A 17,962-nucleotide genomic window follows, 5' to 3' on the forward strand; every position below is an offset into this window, starting at 1 on the left:
CCATTCGATTACAAGTTTACAACCACATACTACGGTGGTCCATATTTTTTGCGAACGTCATTTTCCTTATAATTAAAACATCAGTCCCCAAACAATATTTCATTGACTTTGTGTGATTGAAATTTTGCCAAATTTATCAAAATGCATATAATTTTCTTTTTCTTTTTCGTCTTTGGAAATCAATTAAAGAAGGCATTTAACCTTGCATGCAAAGACAAACTCTGGTTATTATTGGGCTAGTATAAAACTGATAAGATTTCTATGATTGATTTCAAATATTAATAAACTATAGATTTTGAATATATATATTTTTTTATTATTATTACTTTTTAATTTTTTGCTTTACTCGTTGAAGTAGGGTCGAAGTGATTCTCCACTTATAATGTCATGTCTTTATAGGATATTATTCGGTCTCATCATTTTGTGTTGGTTAGAATTATGAATTTTTTTTTTTGGGGCCATATTTTAATTTTTGTGGTGGTACATATATTAAATTAATATAAGATGGATTGTTGAAGTTGTAACCTAACTAACTAAGTAGCGTGTTAATTAATGTGCATAAATATTTTATTTATATATAAATAAAACCATATGGAATAAATAATTATTTTAAAGTACGTGATTCAATCGATCAGAGGGAAATGAGCTAAACAAAGAACAATTAGGTAAATAAGCTGAATCAGAATTTGAAATTTCAAATTCTGTACCACCGTTGGGAAATTTTTTCCAAAACAGTTGAATTAAGAAACATAAAAATCATGTTAGGCAAACAACTCAGAACAAAAATAGGAAAAAAAATAATAATAAAGGGTAAACAAGTGCTGCTTAATTTAATGAATGTGATATATGCATAAAGAATCTAATAAACACAGTATCCAGAAGCACTTTTGGCTTGGTTTTACTATAGTTTGACAGATGTTTATGAGAAATATTAGTGGAAATAGTGGAAGTACCTTTTTTTTTTTTTTTTTTTTTGGAATTTTTTTAATTTTGTTTTCAGCCCACTTGCAGTTTAATGCTGGCTAGAAGTGGAAAGTAGCTTTTCCCGGGATTGAAGGGACGAGCGTGAAACTCAAAAAGATGATGGTGCACGGTTGGTTTTCTTCATCTTTAATCAAAGATAAGATGTTGAATAATTATGTTTTCTTTTTTATGGAAAAGGGTAAAAGCAATGATTAAAAGAAAAAAAAAAAGAAAAAGAAAAAAAAGAAAAACAAAGATGAAACATTCTTTGTGAATAGTAATTACAATTTGTTGCTTTAAATCTTTTTTAAAATAGTATACAATGATAAAGTTACCATTTTAACAACAATTTCAAATTCGAGTTGCTATATCCGTCGTTAAAAAAATAAATAAATAAATAAATTATTCCTTTGGCTTTATGATTGAAAAGAAGGTCTAGTTTGTTTTTGGTTTCTCTTCTAAACCAATTTGGGCCACCTTTCCATCATATTATAATACATGCCTTGTTGTAGTGCTAAGACTATTTTGATTATAATACGCGATGACTTGACTTTTGTCTTCTTCTTTTTTAATTTTAATTTTTTTTTAATTATAGTTGTTGTTTTTCTAACTTATATGGACCAAGTTTCTTGGCTACAAATTTCTTTATACTTCTTTCGTTTAATATTTTGGTCCGAGAGAGTGAGAGAGAACAAAGAGAAAAAGGATGTATTTCAATAACCTTACCATGATTCAATGCTATCTTTATTAAAAAATCAATAGGTGCTATGTGACTATCAATGGCAAAGTACATTAGGGACCAGGGAGGCATGCGCTTTCCATCCTAAAATTATTTTTTACATAATTTTTAATAATAATTTTGGTTTTATATTTTTTAATAATAATTTTGGTTTTATCGTTGTGTATATATATAAAGTATAATATTTTATGATTATTCAATTTATTGAACAGGTTAGTTTATCTTTCTTCACCAACCCCCCCCCCCCCCCCAAAAAAAAAAAAGAAAAAAAGAAAGAGAGGTTAGTTTATCTTTCACATTCATTCATCTTGGCACGCAAGTTTATAACTTTTTTTATTACAAATAAATTAATGGATTTTAGATGTTGTTGAATTTATTGAAAAGGCAAATGCTTCAAATAGCTTTTAAAATTCATTAATTTATTTGAAGCATTTGTCTTTTTTAATATTATTTTTATAAGTTTTTGTTTTATTTAAGGATGAATGCATTTCATTACATTGTATGATTATAGTTATTTGAATTGGAATCTCTAAAATCAATTATAATATATTGATATTTTATGTTTTCAAAATCATTTCAAATGGTCCAATTGAAATTAATTTTAACAGAACCTATCGATTTGGGGTTACGTGAGGTAAAAATAATTTTCTATTTTTTTTTTATAATTTTTAGGGGAAAGAAAAGAGAAGAAAATAATTGCATTCTAATATCTTCTAAAATTATTGAATTTCGTTCTAGATTTCTAAAATCAATTTTTCCACATTGATAAAAAATACTAGATGTTTAATAAAATCTAATAGCTAAAAAAAATTAGATGCTAAAAAAATTTGAGAGCATAATAAAAATACTAAATAGTAAAAAAATTTTGACAATCTTAAACAAAAAAACCAGATGTTGAAAAAAAAAATTGAAATCCAAAAAACAAAAAATACTAAATGATAAAAAAAATTTTGAAAGCATAATAAAAAGTAACAAATATTCAAAAAAATTTCTACGAGTCTCATAAAAATATCAAATGTTCACACGTCTAGTATTTTTTTACCATCTGATCTTTTTACTCTTAAATTTTTTTAACATCTAGTATATTTTTGGGTTCTTGGGAATTTTTTTTAAATATCTAGTATTCTTTTCTAACATTTGGATTCTATTTAAAAAACTTATAGTTTTTTTTACTTTCAAAATTGTTTGAATATCTAATATTTTTATCATACTCTTAGAATTTTTTTTTGAATATTTGATTTTTTTATCATACTTTTTAAATATTTTTACCATCTAGTATTTTTTTGGGTTTTTAGACTTTTTTGAACATATGATATTTTTTTAAGGCTATCAAATTTTTTTTTTCTATCTGATATTTTTATCCTGTTCTCAAAATTTTTTTAGCATTTAATTTTTTTTTTCGAGCTCTTAGATTTTGTTAAACATCTAATATTTTTTTTATCAATATGAAAAAATTGATTTTAAAGATCTCAAAATGAAATTCAATGATTTTAGATGGTACTAAAATGTATTTTTTTTCTTAAAAATTACAAAAAAATAGAAAATTATTTGGAGGTCATGTAAGACACACATGATCCCAAATTAATTAACAGAATCTGTTAAAATTAATTCAAATTCGATCAATTTGCAATGATTTTGAAAATATAAAATATCAATATAATACAATTACTTTTAGAGATTTTAATTCAAATATTTGTGATTATACAGAATATTGAACTGCATTTATCCCTTTTATTTATTGTCTACCCCAGTTACACCGGTTACATTTTGTATTTTTCTTTTATCTTTCCTTTGTTCTTTTTTTGATCCCTGCTAATTTTTTATTCGTCTTATTTTGTGTGTGCGTGTGTGTGTGTGTGTGTTTTTTTTTTTTTTTTTTTTTCATTATGTGTCTGGCAGGGGAATGGCGATGAAGCTAACATGGCATTGAGTTGTGGAAACCAAATTTATTATTGTTATTATTATGGAAACAATTTTTTTTTAAAATCAAATTATGGAAATAAAGTTAATCATATGAACATATGCAATTAAATTTAATTGCTTTTCCTTCTTTTTTTTTTAAAAAATAAAAAATCTATTTCTATAAATGCATTAAATTGTGATATAAGCATTTTTTTAATAAATTAAACATATTTTTGCACTAGAATTTATATATTAAATACTGTACATCCTATACCTACCCACTATGAGACAAGACTAAATAAGAACATATGCAATTTAAACTTAATTGTTTTCCCCCTTTTTATTAAAAAAAAAATTATTTCTCTAAATGTATGAAAGTGTGATATAAGCATTTATTAATAAATTAAATATATTTTTGTACTATATTTTATATATATATATGTAGACTAGTTTTACGGTACAGACCGCATAAAAAATCGATGTTTTGGTTTTGCTGTATATATATACATAGCAAAGCTAACGTTTTTTTTTTTTTCCAAAAAATACCGATTTTTGATACGGTCTACACGGTATAATATCTTTATTTATATATATATATATATATAAATATAATCCATTCTTATATGTATCAAATATGAAACATGACTAAAATTAATCATCTCTTGTCTTATCCAAATATCATGTCCCAAACAATAGTCCTAGGCCTGTCCTCTCTGCATACCAAGTGAACCCATTGGGTTTGAGATACAGACTAAATTACTGCATTATAAGTACAACATCGAGGCACTAATTCTTCCTCTTGAAATTCTGTCACTAGTTTAGGCCTAATTGATCTTCTTAGTTTCCGAGTCGTCTGCAAAGATTTCTTTTCCGCTTCTTCTACAGCTACTGCCGAGATCGAAATCCCTACCATGGTTTCTTCTTTACGGCCAAAATTCCACTTCAAAATGCTCTTTCCTCGACTTCGATAATCGCAAAAAGATTGCATTGTGTTCGTGGTGAGTCGTATTAACAACTATTACGAGGATGTTAATTTGCTCCATCGTGGCCAGGACAGTTGAGTTACATATAGATACAGCTATGGCTATTTACCCTTTTTTTTATGAACTTAGAGCAGCTGTATATTTGGGTGGTTCATTCTATTATTTCGACTAAAGTGGCAAAGCACACATAAGTATTACGAGAGACCACCTGAGTTGGTGGATAAATTTTGGGTTCTTCCTAGATTCTTTCATAGCTCTACTATCACAATTCAGCAATGTTAATGTTATTATCATTATTTCTAATTAAATATGACTATGTTATTGGTACACTTATTATAATTATTATGAAAGGATTATTATTATTATTATTTTTTTTTTTTTTGTATATGGTTAAAAAGCTGGTAAATAATTTATTTTTCACAAATTGCGCTCAGAAGAAGCATATTATCTTCGTCCAAATATTTTTGGTGGGTATGTTTAACTTCTAACTTGTTATAGAATATAGATGAAAGATCTACATCTTGTTTTGTTTGAAGCAATGAGACACAATTAATATGCAATGCAAGGTCCACGTAAGAGAAAATATAATTTTTTTTTGTCTTGCATAACAATACTATTTTATATATATATATACGATTTGGTTTACAAGACAACCAAATATTTGTATATATGTCGTTGTTAAATTCGTGATATCATAGTTTAATTTTAAGAATTGAATGTTATTTATAATTACTATTTTTTCAAAATTTATATTGTCAGAAAAAGTGACTTTTATATGAGTAACTTTTTAAAAACAAAATGTCAAAAAACATGTACGAACATAAAAAAATACTTGTTTGAGGTAGACTAATTAGGAAATTTCAAAAGAGTACATCACAAATATGGCATTGAATGATTTACTCTTGAACCAAGGAAGGTGAACCTAACCAGTGAAGCAAATGTCGACGACACCGGTGAAAAGTCGCCAATTCTGTCGGTTGTCAACCACCTCCGACACCGAAAGGGGGGAGGAAGAGTTTCTGTCATGGGTGTTGCCAGAATGTCGTCGGATTCGATGGGTTTCGCCTGGAAACGCAGGAGTCGGTCGGGATTTCATTTTTTGGATGGATATGATGGAAATTCCGGTGGAAAAGTTGGCGAGAAGTCGTTTCAATGGATTTTTTGAGAAGATGTCGGCGGCTGTAATGTGAGTTGGCTGTGATCTGCCAGAGAAGAGAGGGAGGAAGAAGACGAAGGAAAGAGAGGAAGAAGAAGAAAGGATAGGAAATAAATTTCCACGTGGGGGGGGGAAGGAAAGAGAAAGAGAAAAATAAATAAATAAATAAAATAGGATAATATTTTATAATAAAATAATAATATGATAATATTATATTATATAAAGGATAATATATAATATTTTTATATGTAGTATTTTAATACATATCTATTTATTTTTTTTATTTTTTTATCTTAGTGTTTAATTTAATTTTATTTATTTTTTTAATAAATTTGATTTTATCTATTTAAAAATAAATAAAGAACATTGTTAATTTTTTTGTTATATATTATATAAAATTTTAGTATATATGTTTAATTGGATGAGTATTTTATTATATTTTATTATTATTGTATTCTAATTATTGAATTTTTATATTATTTTATTATATTAATTATTTTATATCTCAAAATTTGTATTCTAAATTAAAAATTTACAGTTTTCGTAACCTTATCGATATTTCCATCGATATTTCTGTAAATTCATACTTTCGATATTTTCATCGACATCGATATTTTCTTCACTGATCCTGACTATGTTGGAGAACAAACATGAAGGGGTAATATTCTTTTGGTAAAAATCAAAAGCTAGCTCTGATTGAACACTCACTCATGTACTCAAAAATGTGAGCAATTTAACGCTCAAGATTTGAAAAATACAAGTCCTACAAATATATATACCCATTAAAACCTCTGATTTTAAAACTGTTGACTTTAGTGTCTTATAGCTTCAAAAAATTATTTTTATTCTTCCCTAGTTATGACTAATGATCAGAAAATTACCATTCTCTTATCTTTATAACACTTGAAAGCATTGTATATCTATTTTTGCCTTCACATCAAAACTGTCATCCATGTGGGGCTACAAGCATCAGCTTCCTGTACTAATGAATCTGATATTTGATCAATTGCCAATCTTATCAGCTCTCAAGTCAAATTGGCAAGCTGCACAATAACATTTTACACTCCTTCGGAATATATCCATGTCTATTATTTGTGTGTGTTAAGAGGCACATTATTGGATATTGTAAGTATGTAAGCAAGTATATGTTTTCTCACAAGTACTAATCAATCTTTCAATTGTTTGAAAATGCAATCCAAATAGTAAATTTAAACACCAAATTCACTATTTTAATTAATTAAGAATAGCAATTCATTTATATTGGCTCTTTACATTTTCCAGGTGCATATTTACCACAACACCCTTTATTGGACAATATTGATCATCAGTGAAATTTAAAATTCAGTAAATTACCCCAAGAGATATGGTCCAAGAGGATGAATCACTGAGTGGCAACAAGTTAGCATTTACAGGATGTTGCAGCTGCCACCTATATATTCTTTTACCTAAAGAGATCCAAGAATAAATGAGTCAACTAAGATGACACTAACAGGAGCAACAAACGAGAAGTGGTCATCCCAGGTGTGTATGCTCATCTTAGATTCCAAAAATCACTGTCTTTGCAGTTCTTTTCGCAACTACTAAATCCTTTTCTGCTTTTTCTACAACTTCGTCTCTATTGGATTTACTGATTCATTGTTGAAGAACTAGGCCAGAGTTGCTAATCCGACATAACAACAAACACAGAGACCACACACAAACAGAGACTAAGTCAGTCTCTTATTGTTCGTCTGTACCTGAAGTAGCAGAGCCAGAGCCATATCATATCCTTCTGGGAACATAGAATAGAAGGAGGGACTACAGCGGGTAATGTGTCCAATGGGCTGCCTATTTTAAGGTGTGGCTATTGGACTAGAACATTTCGGAATATGGCCTGTAAAGTAGCATGATTGACTTCAGTACCAATTTTTTTTTTTTCCTTCTTTTTTAGGGTTGAAAATTCGAATTCGGTTAACCAGCCCTAGTACAATTCTTTTGAATTTCTATTATTTGAAGCCAAGAGTGTAAAATGGAAACTGGGCAATGATTTCAACCAAATTAGAAAAAGAGTAAAACCTTACAATATATATATATATATATATATATATATATATATTTTTTTTTTTTAAGTCAGGCAAGATTTAAAATATGTATCAAGTGCAAAAAAGGATTTAAAAAAGAATGTAAGAGTACTATTATAAATAAAGTAAATCAGAATTTGAAAATTCTATCACACTGATTAGAATTTAAATAGCATCTGTATTTCAAGGGTGATCATTGACGCAATACACACCCTACCTCTTATTTAGGTCGAATCTGAAGACAATTCTTCCCTGTAGATTACAAAAACCATTAGTGTTTTTAATTGCAAAAAGAACAATGGAAAAACCTCGTAGATTAATGACAATAAAAATCATTAGAGTTATGATTTTAAAAAAAAAAAAAAAAAAACAATGGATATTTAACACAAGGAAAAAAAAAAAAAAAGAGTAAGGGTGGACGTAAATCAAATTGGACCGCCAAACTAATTAAACTAAACTAATTCGATTCGATTTTTTATGTATGGTCAGTTTGGCTCAATTTGGTTAATTTTTAACATAAATTGACCAAATTAACTATAATTATACATATATAATCTTTTAAATATTTTTATTATAATTAATTATAATTATAATGAATGTTTCTTCTACCATCTGTATTGATTAATTATCTATATCTTTAAAAGTATATATTAATTATATTTTGAAGAATCTGCCAAACATTATAAAGTTTCTTTAAAAATAAATTTTTAAAAAAAGAAATTTTAATAAAATATATTAATTAATCAACAAGTATAAATAATTGCCATTAGAAAATAATTTTAAAATTAATTATATATTTATACCATCTAAATACAATATTAATATTTATACCATACAAACAACAATCTATAATCACTGTTGAAAATGTTCTATAATATATATATATATATATATTAAATGTTAATAATGCAGATGGTGTAAGTTGCCAAATAAAATGTTTTTACCATAAAATGTTAGTCCTCCTAAAATTTTAAAGAAAGTGTGACATGACTCGAACCCACCTCGAAAGGATGGTTGTGAGAGGGGATGAACAGATTACTGAACTGGTTTGGGCAATTTAAGGGCCATATTCTAATGTATTTTATAGTCCAACATTGAAGACAGGCCTTACAAAAAAAATAAAATAAAAGAGGCCCATTAGTGACATTATCCGCCAAAATCCCACCTTCCATTCAGAGTTCAGTACATACAACAACGATATGATAAAATGATAATGGCTCTGCTTCTTCTGTTACTTTTTTAAAGTTTTATCCACAAAGGCAAGCAGAGAGAGTGAGTGTCTCAATATATCGGATGGGCAACTCTAGTTCTGGGACGTAGGTGTGGCCAATGCCTGTTGCTACTTCTTCAACAATGCACTGTATTTCTTCGCTCTCTCCATCACCATCTCACTCTTTATTTTTATTTACTTCTTCATCTTCTTATGTTCCGATGAGACGTCGAGGGCTCACGACCAAATCTCCTCACAAACACGATCTCAAGCGCCTCACCTCTCGCGTCGTCCAACTTACTCGCCGTAGACAGCTTCGTCAGGTTTGTGCTGTTTTTGCCTTTTTTTGTCTATTCATGGTAGAAACTAAGTTTCTTTTTTTAAAATATATATATATATATATATATATATATATTATATCATTCAAAGAGAAAGATATCAAATATCTGGAGTTTCTTTCTGTATATTCTATATATATATATATATATATATGTGTGTGTGTGTGTGTGTGTGCTTTCTGGGTATTTGAAACTCTGCATTTTAATAAGTAAGTCTAATTGGAAATTTTTCTTGTTTGTTGGTAGATATTGGAGGAGGTAGAGATAGCCAAACAACGATATGGGCAGCTGAACACCATAATCATGAACGCAGTCTTGGAGGCATGCGTCCATTGCGGTGATATTGATTCTGCGCTTAAGGTTTTCGACGAAATGATAAAGCCACATGGATGTGGCGTTGATACTATCACGTATGGTACCTTGTTGAAGGTACTTCAAACGTTTCTTCTTGTTAAGCCCTTTTATTTCGTCTTTTCAATTGAAAAAGTCTGGTTTTTTTTTTTTTTCTTTTCTTTCTGTTAATATTGTTTACATTTAATGAAGGGTTTGGGGAAGGCACGAAGAATTGATGAAGCATTTCAGTTGCTTGAGTCTGTGGAACGAGGAACTGCTGTTGGTAGTCCTAAGTTGTCATTACCTCTTATCTATGGATTGCTAAATGCTCTAGTTGAAGCAGGTCTGTTTCACAAATTCAAAGAAACGAAATATTCTGTTATCTTAATTTCAACACCAAAACCGTAGTATTGAACAAGTTGATGTTCCTATTTGTTTTTTATTTGCATATGTTAGATTGAATTCCAACCTGACTAAATATTTTGATGAAATTTATTTCTGGAAACTTCTCGCTTTTTAAGTTCTGTGATAAGTCTCCGATTCATGCTGACTACTGTGCGCCTACTTGCGTTTTTGTAGTGCAGGAGATTTACGCCGTGCTTATGGGCTTCTTGCACAATATGGGTTTTTTCTCCGTGAGCGTGGTAGCCTTTCAATCGCAGTGTATAACTTGATAATGAAGGTTCTCCACTGACTTTATTTTCCTTAGAGATAAAGTATATATTTTGTGGTGATTATTTTTATGAGAGATGCTTATCTACTAGCGAGGAATGCTTTTCGCACTCAAGTGTTTGCTTCTTTTAATTTCAGGGATATATAAGCACGGGATTTCCTCAGCGTGCAATAGGCATGCATAATGAAATGTTGCGTCTAGGATCAAAACCTGATAGGCTAACCTATAATACTCTCATCTCTGCGTGTGTTGAGAGCAAAAAGTTGGACATGGCAATGAAGTTCTTCGAGGAAATGAAGGTCCCAAGAATGCATCTGAAAGGCTAGTTAGAGCCTGAAATAGTGTCTTCATTGTTCCAGAGAATTTCCCAGATATTAAGAATTATGATACCTTTCTCTTTTCAGGACAAAGCCCAGGTATTTGGCCAAAGTGATCTTTTCCCAGATATTGTCACATACACTACATTACTTAAGGTTTGGTAGTTTTTCTTTCAGACTACTTGTTCAACTTGTTTTTGTGGATGCACAAAACTAGATTGTCATGGGGAGATATAGTCCATGTTGAACAATGTGTTTCTCTTTTCTTTCTGTTTATTTTTGGCAGGGTCTTGGCAAATCAAAAGACTTTATATCAGTTCAGAAGATTGTATTGGAAATGAAAACATATCTTGGCTTGTTTATAGATCGGACAGCATACACTGCAATTGTTGATGCGTTGCTAAATTGTGGATCAGCAAAAGGTATGCCAAGTGATTCAACCTAGCTTTTTCTTTCCTTCTTAAATTTTAGCATTGTGTTTGGCACTCTGTGTAGAATAAGTGGATCCACTTATACTTCCTGGTCTGAATTTTGACGTTGCACCTTTGCAATAGTTGAGTCTTCTAGGCATATAATTATAAGTTTATATTATAGTTCAGTTACTTGTCCACTCTGCACTTTTTTTATGCATTTAACTTATGTTTGATGCTCTCATTATGCTGCATCAAGACTATTAGATTTTGAAGTCAATAGTATATAAAACTAATTCATGTAAAGCTTATATGAATCAAATGCTTTTCTATGACGCTTAGGTGCTTTATGCATCTTTGGAGAAATAATAAAGCAGGCTGGGAATCCAGATTTGCGACCCAAACCTCACCTGTATGTTTCTATGATGCGTGCTTTTGCTGGTAGCGGAGACTTTGATATTGTGGAAACTCTGCATAAACGAATGTGGCCGGATACTGCTGGAACTATTTACCCAGCAGTTCAGGCAGAAGCTGATCATCTTCTCATGGAAGCAGCTTTAAATGATGGTCAGGTATTTGCCACTTCGGCTACTGTTTGCTTGTTTGAGAATTGTAGTTTTGGGTGTTTTGGGCGCTGATAAACTAGATAATGCCATAAACTAGAGCTTTTTTTTTTTTTTTTGGCTCCCCAAATCAAATAATGTTTTCTATATCTTCTGTGCTTGTGCTAATAGTACAATTGCATAGGATAGGTAATACTATATTTTGCACTTTTCCCCTATGATTTTAATATTTTAACTCAGTTTTCAATTTGATTAGTATAGCAAATTAACTGCCTTGCACTTCCTGAACTATATGTTTTTTCTTTTCTTTTTTTCCTTTTTTTTTTTTTTTCCTCAGGTAGATCTAGCTATAGATTTGCTTTCAAATATCATTATAAAATGGAATGGAATATCATGGGCAAGTAGAGGTGGCATGGTATGTACCTTTCTTTCATTTGTTTTTTTATTTTTTTTATTTAAAAGCTTCTATGACTGCAAAAGTAAAGATGATTAGTTCCATCTTTTGTAAATGCTGGGCATTGATGACGAGATTATTTATTTATAATAGTGTTAAAGATATCCTAAAAATGTCTTGGCCTATCAAGTAATGGCTTGAAACTGTTCAACTCCCCAGGGTTTTAACTGACACTAGAAAAAAGTTGAGGATTTTTTTTTTTTTTCACCTTTTTGTTCAAATTGTGGAAAAAGTTCATTTTAAGTGTTCTTAGTCCTAATTTTCAGTTGTTCCTGATGTATTTGCCTTAACAGGATTTTATTCTTGCTGTTTTACATTACAAAATGTCAAATTTTGACCTTTGTTATGCCCTTGATAATGCAGGTTGCTCTACGCATAGAAGCTTTGTTGGGATTCACCAAATCAATGTTGACTCCTTATCTACTTCCTCAGGTTTCGATGTTTCTTTGTCATTCACATTCCTCTAGTTCAGGTCCCATTGAGTGCTAGGTTTTTTTGCTAATAGACCTACCATGAGTGGTACTAACATAAGATCAAATTATTCCACTATTCAGTATATTATGTTTTTCTAGTTGTTTGATGGGCATGAAACACCAGTTTCTTGTATAGCATGTATAACGGTACAAAAGATATACTCGAAATTATCTGTTCCTGTAAAATCATTCCACTTGCGTTTATATTTTGAGCCACTTAATGTGAACATGCGACATGAAAATTATTTGCCTAGATCTTTTGCTTTAGGGGTTTACTAACGACCAAAATTTTAAATTTTAGCTATTTCCAGGAGACCCAATTGAAAGTATCATGATGCCATTCGAAGCAACTAGGCCACTTCACGGAACCGTAAGGTTGGAGAAAGTGATTATGCGTTTCTTTCGGGATCCAGTTGTGCCAATCATAGACGACTGGGGTGGCTGCATAGGACTATTGCACCGTGAAGATTGCACAGAGGTAATTCGATTTTTGAAAAGTTTTAATCCAAATTCCCATTTCTAGCCATTGTAAAGTACTCTTTTAGTTATTTTAAGTCTGCAACGTTAAATCCATTTTGTAGTCTAAAAAACATGAACCAGATGAAAACTGGTAACTCGAATCCTACTTTGCTTTAATTCAGAATGAAAGGGTTCGCTTTGCCATGCAGTTTGAGAATGTTGTTATTGATATTATGCCGAAAGATTATACAAGGTTGAGGTATCAATCTGGTATCTCTAACATGAGTTTGCATGGTGTTCTTTTCTAGTTGCAAGCCCAACTTTCGACAATGATGAGAAGGCCACCTCCTTATGTTACCACAACCAAATCTATTGCCTATGTTGTTGATCTAATCATAGAGAAGAGGTATCCAATTATTATTGTGGTAAATCCCAATGAATTGGATGGTACTGCTGGTTACAACTCCAGTTTAAAGGCTGTTGGTGTTTTCACTTCTGCTCAATTACGCAACTTTCTTACAATTCAATCTAAGTTGCAATCACGAACATCATCTCTCTGTAAAATCTAAATGCAAAAATAGATTGATTGCAGCCAAAAACTATTGTAATTAAATTTTTGTTCTTTTTTTTTTTTTGGTGAAACTATTGTCTTTAAATGGTTACAGATGCACTATTATTGTTCTTTCTGTTTTTTCAGTTTCTTTTGGAAGCCTTTTTAGTGTCAAATAGCTACTTCGTGTTCATTTGGGTGAATGATATGTTTCTTTATGTCAGCTCAACTCTTAAGAAAAAGAACATCTAATTTTATTGAAGTTTTAAGAAAATAAAAAAAAAAAAAAAATCATTACTTTTTATGCATAATAAAACATTAACATATAATTTTGACATATAATTCAAGATTACCCATAAAAAGCACAAGATGCAGATTACTGTTAGAACAGCTCAGTGAAAAAACCACACGTACAAAACTTAATTTTTGTCAACTTATAAGCATTCCTATATGCGAAAAAGTCGAAGAAAAAGAAAAATAGAAGAAAACTTTTTGTTTACAATTTATTGAAACTCAATATTAAACCAAAAATAAAAAGAACAAACTAACAAAATATTTCCTGCAACACAAAATCAAAACAAGGCACTCAGAATGAAAAGGACTAATTTTTTGGGTAAGAATTTCATTGATCTTTGAATCTCAACAAACATTTCCTCACAGTGCCGGTGTTATTTAGAAAACAGTTCATCAAAAATGCCAACGAGGAAAAAAAAAAAAAAAAAAAAAAACCATAAGATTAGTAAACACGAAAATAAATAAATAAACTAATAATAGTGGTCACGAAGATTAATATTTCGGATAAATAAACAATTAAGCCGTTTTTGGAATCATCCTCAACCGATCCCCAAATTTACTTTAAACCATATTCCTAATCTTACAACCTTAAACCAGAAAGAAAACACACAACTTTAGAAGATGAGAAAAAACAGAAAAATAAAATAAAATTATATGAATAATCATCAGAAGCATTTGGATTATTTACATCACAGTTTGAATCTCAGACGACCGTCGTGAGAAAAAATTAAATCCATACTCATCATTTGATTTCACTGAAATTTCATTAAAAAAAAAAACAAAAAAAACATACACAGACAGAGAGATGAGAACAATGGAGGCTCGCGAAGAAGATGGTTAGCTTGGTTTCATGCTCTTCTTAAGCCTACCTTTATATACTGAAATTTTATTATAATCCAACGGCTGTGATGATATACCTAGTAATATTACTGACGCTGGGATTTGCGCGGTAAAGTTGGCACCCCTGTTTGGCTACTTGGTTATCCGAACTCCAGTGTTTGTCTTTTTCTTCCCCATGTGCCAACTAATCTCATCCCTGTTCCTATCAAGGATATTGCATAAATTAAATTATTTTAATTATTATTATTAAATTTTTTTTCGCTAAATTATTATTATTATTATTTATAAATGGTATTATTTTTATATTGACTGAAAAAAAAAAATATATATATATATATATTATAATTTCAATTGCGCGCAGTCTTTTATCAAAATTCAAAGGAAAAAAAAATTGATATTTTCTTTAAAATAAAATAAATTGAATTAACCCTATTCGAGCAACTATATACATCGTTTATAGCATAGAGGAGCTGAACAGTAACTGAACCAACCGTGCGGATTCTCGATGGGGAAGAAGAAAATGATGAACGGGTCACTATTAGTGTAATTTGAAGAAAATTGGAAACAGATTTGAGCTTGGCTGTTTCTTTCATATCACTAATCTAGAAATCAAAGCTATAAAACCCTGGCTAGCTGAGCTACAGAGAGAGAGAGAGAGAGAGAGAGAGAAGAAAATGGCGTTTAGAGGGAAGGAGATGATGAAGAACATAATGAAGAAAGTGGGGGAGAAGAACATGGCACCGGGAGTGAAAGAGTCACTGAAGAAATGCATACCGGACTCCAAAATCGTGATGAATCGGGCCAAGCGGGGCATCTTCGCTGGCCGCCACATCCGGTTCGGTAATCGCGTCAGTGAAGACGGCGGCAACAAGTTTGTGTTTCCAATCTCTCTCTTATCTTTTTCTTATTTCTGCATCTGGGTTCTGCTCAAATTCGCTTCTTCTTTTTTTTTTTTTTTGGTACTGGAATTTCTTTTTTTTATTTTTTTGCTGTTAATACTGAAGGTTGTAATTTATGAGTGGTTTAAAAAAGGAAGTGAAAATTGGAAACTTTTACTTTATGTGCACAATCGTCTCCGCCATGAGAATTAGACAATAATGCCTAGCATTATCATCTGCTTTGTGCTATAGTCTAATTTTTTGAAAAAGATGAAAAATTTCTGAAATGTCCTGAATGTTTCATATTTCATATCAGTGATTCATTGTAAATCTTTAGTCTTCAGTTTTGCTCAATCAAAGCAAAAATGTAATTATACCAACATTGTCTTTTGGGATTCTGTCTTATATTTTAGCCTCCAAAGCTAAATTGTATTCGTGAATTTGGTGGATGTTACACATCTCAGAATGTTTCTCAAATTAGAACAGAAAACTGTGGAAAACTGTGAATAATCCTCGAAACCTGTATTATAATTGGGTGACTATGATAACTTAGAAATGTCGAGCAATCAGTATTCATGTATATGAGTGGCACGGTGTAATCCATCTCAAATGGAACGGGGATCTAATGCCCTAACATGATTTATATTTATCATAGTATATAGGTTGTGGATTTAGATGTGGTTACTTTGTCGCAAGTGTTATGGTTCTTCCACCAAACTCTGCATTTTTTCTGTGTAAAATTTTCTAAAGGTATTGTAATAGATGGAGATGTCAATAGTAACGTATGATAAACTATTGAGTAGAGAAGTGATTAAGACTTGAAAGCATTCTATTAATCTTGTGAACTGTTGGAACTTAAGGTGTGCACCTTGATGGACTTCAACTTTTAAGAATTGTTAAAAGTAAGCATTTTTATAGGCTGATCATCCTGTAGAGCTCTCTGAGGCAAGTGATTAGCTTATTCAGATTGCTGTACTTTTTCATTTATATGGTTTGCTGTATGGTAAACTTCTTCAGATTTCTTCTCATGTTGATTATATGTGATTTGGCCAAAATGGATATGAGCTGAGTGGTATAAATCGGCATGTTTTGTATTATATGACTGGTTACAGAGGGACTGTTTCATTTTTGTAGGTTGGTCCGGTCTCTGTTCTTGCGCCTATAAACTGATAACAGGTTCTGTTGTTGCATAGGTTATGTTTATGTGACTGGTAGAACAGAGATGTCTAAATTGTTGTGCAAAATAAACTGGATATACTTCTTCCATTTCTTCCATTTTTGTCTTATTAAATTATTTGCCTTGTATAAAATAGGGAAGTTAGTTCACCAGAACTATGTTGTTCTTTGTAATGATAGGACAAGGAGATCATGGAAGCCAAATGTACAGGAGAAGCGGCTCTTCAGTTACATCCTAGACAGACATATTCGAGTAAAAGTCACCACCCATGCCCTCCGTTGCATAGACAAGGCTGGTGGGATTGACGAGTACCTGCTGAAGACTCCTTACAGCAAGATGGACACAGAAATGGGCCTCTTTTGGAAAGCCAAGATTGAAAAGCTGTATGAAGAGCTTGGGCAGAAAGAGGTGGTTTTCTTTTCACCTGAGGATGAAACCAAGTTCGAACAGGAATTCAAAGAACTGAGACTAAATGAGAAGGCAGCTCAAAAGGAAGCCAGGAAACAGATGTTTGGTTGGTCGGGCAAACTGAAGCAAATGGAGGAAGGAGAAGCAAAGAATGAAGAAACCAAGGAGGAAGCAACAGAATACTGCCCAGTAACATACATTCCAGCAGCCTCGCGTGTTGTTCCTGGACATAAAGTTTATAACTTCTGAGTTTAGAACTCTTCACCAGCTCAAATGTTGTTAACGATTTTGTTTTATGACTGCCACCGTTTCAGATTTTTTCTTTACTGTTAATTCATCCTGATGAGCCTGAACAGCATTCAAATTTGTTGGTTCCTTTACTATCCCCTGGTTCTAGGAGATCCAAAAATGTTGGGAATAAAATGCGGAATCAGTAAACAAAAGCGATATTGGAACGACTACATGATGTAAAATTATTGTTATCTTTTGTCAAAAATATTTAAATTACAATGCTGACAAAGTTAGTTTGCGAAATTTGGTGAACAATTTTATCAATTGCAGCTTATTCTGGCATTGAGAAAATAATGTGATGCAAGTTCAACCACGTAAGCCAGAGTAGTAATTTTTGCATTTGAATGTTACTATTACTAATGTTATTGTTTTTTCAAGACCTAATAAGAGAATTTTACAAATAGGGTATTTTCATGCAAACTTTTTTTTTTCCTTTCCCCCTAGCTGTTTTAATTTTGGGATGGAGATTTTTTTTTAGTTTAGACCTAATT

The 17,962-nt window shown here is 30.9% G+C and overlaps 2 protein-coding genes and 1 non-coding gene across 4 annotated transcripts; 2 read left to right on the plus strand and 1 right to left on the minus strand.

Annotated features, from left to right (window-relative positions):
* The first annotated feature begins 9,011 nt into the window (after positions 1–9,011).
* Positions 9,012–15,382, plus strand: LOC107408742 (pentatricopeptide repeat-containing protein At5g10690). 2 transcript variants are annotated; one of them, XM_048476439.2, is made up of 12 exons: positions 9,012–9,336; positions 9,598–9,780; positions 9,895–10,027; positions 10,269–10,366; positions 10,495–10,656; positions 10,762–10,773; positions 10,961–11,096; positions 11,427–11,656; positions 11,985–12,062; positions 12,465–12,533; positions 12,876–13,052; positions 13,342–15,382. In XM_048476439.2, the coding sequence occupies exons 1-12, from the start codon at positions 9,133–9,135 to the stop codon at positions 13,600–13,602; spliced, it is 1,743 nt and encodes a 580-aa protein (XP_048332396.1). In that variant the 5' UTR covers positions 9,012–9,132; the 3' UTR covers positions 13,603–15,382. The 2 variants fall into 2 exon arrangements, with proteins under 2 accessions (XP_048332396.1, XP_048332395.1); XM_048476438.2 differs by having other exon boundaries at positions 9,013–9,336; positions 10,762–10,830.
* Positions 14,538–14,630, minus strand: LOC112490045 (small nucleolar RNA Z161/Z228). The gene has a single exon (XR_003054334.1). It is a non-coding gene; the product is annotated as a small nucleolar RNA Z161/Z228 (small nucleolar RNA).
* Positions 15,194–17,714, plus strand: LOC107420779 (large ribosomal subunit protein bL28m). Its single transcript, XM_016029825.4, has 2 exons — positions 15,194–15,588; positions 16,952–17,714. Exons 1-2 carry the CDS (start codon positions 15,392–15,394, stop codon positions 17,427–17,429), a joined length of 675 nt encoding a protein of 224 aa, XP_015885311.1. The 5' UTR covers positions 15,194–15,391; the 3' UTR covers positions 17,430–17,714.
* Positions 17,715–17,962: the final 248 nt, after the last annotated feature.

The sequence above is a fragment of the Ziziphus jujuba genome, chromosome 5 (genome assembly GCF_031755915.1).
Source record: "Ziziphus jujuba cultivar Dongzao chromosome 5, ASM3175591v1".
In the NCBI taxonomy this organism is placed as follows: domain Eukaryota; kingdom Viridiplantae; phylum Streptophyta; class Magnoliopsida; order Rosales; family Rhamnaceae; genus Ziziphus; species Ziziphus jujuba.

Bases quoted from the DNA above. Each gene is read 5' to 3' on its own strand.
- LOC107408742 (XM_048476438.2), top strand. From the start codon at position 9,133: ATGCCTGTTGCTACTTCTTCAACAATGCACTGTATTTCTTCGCTCTCT. The intron at 12,063-12,464 runs GTATGTACCTTT...TTGATAATGCAG, and splicing joins GGGCAAGTAGAGGTGGCATG to GTTGCTCTACGCATAGAAGC. The intron at 13,053-13,341 runs GTAATTCGATTT...GTTCTTTTCTAG, and splicing joins ACCGTGAAGATTGCACAGAG to TTGCAAGCCCAACTTTCGAC.
- LOC107420779 (XM_016029825.4), top strand. From the start codon at position 15,392: ATGGCGTTTAGAGGGAAGGAGATGATGAAGAACATAATGAAGAAAGTG. The intron at 15,589-16,951 runs GTTTGTGTTTCC...TTGTAATGATAG, and splicing joins AGTGAAGACGGCGGCAACAA to GACAAGGAGATCATGGAAGC.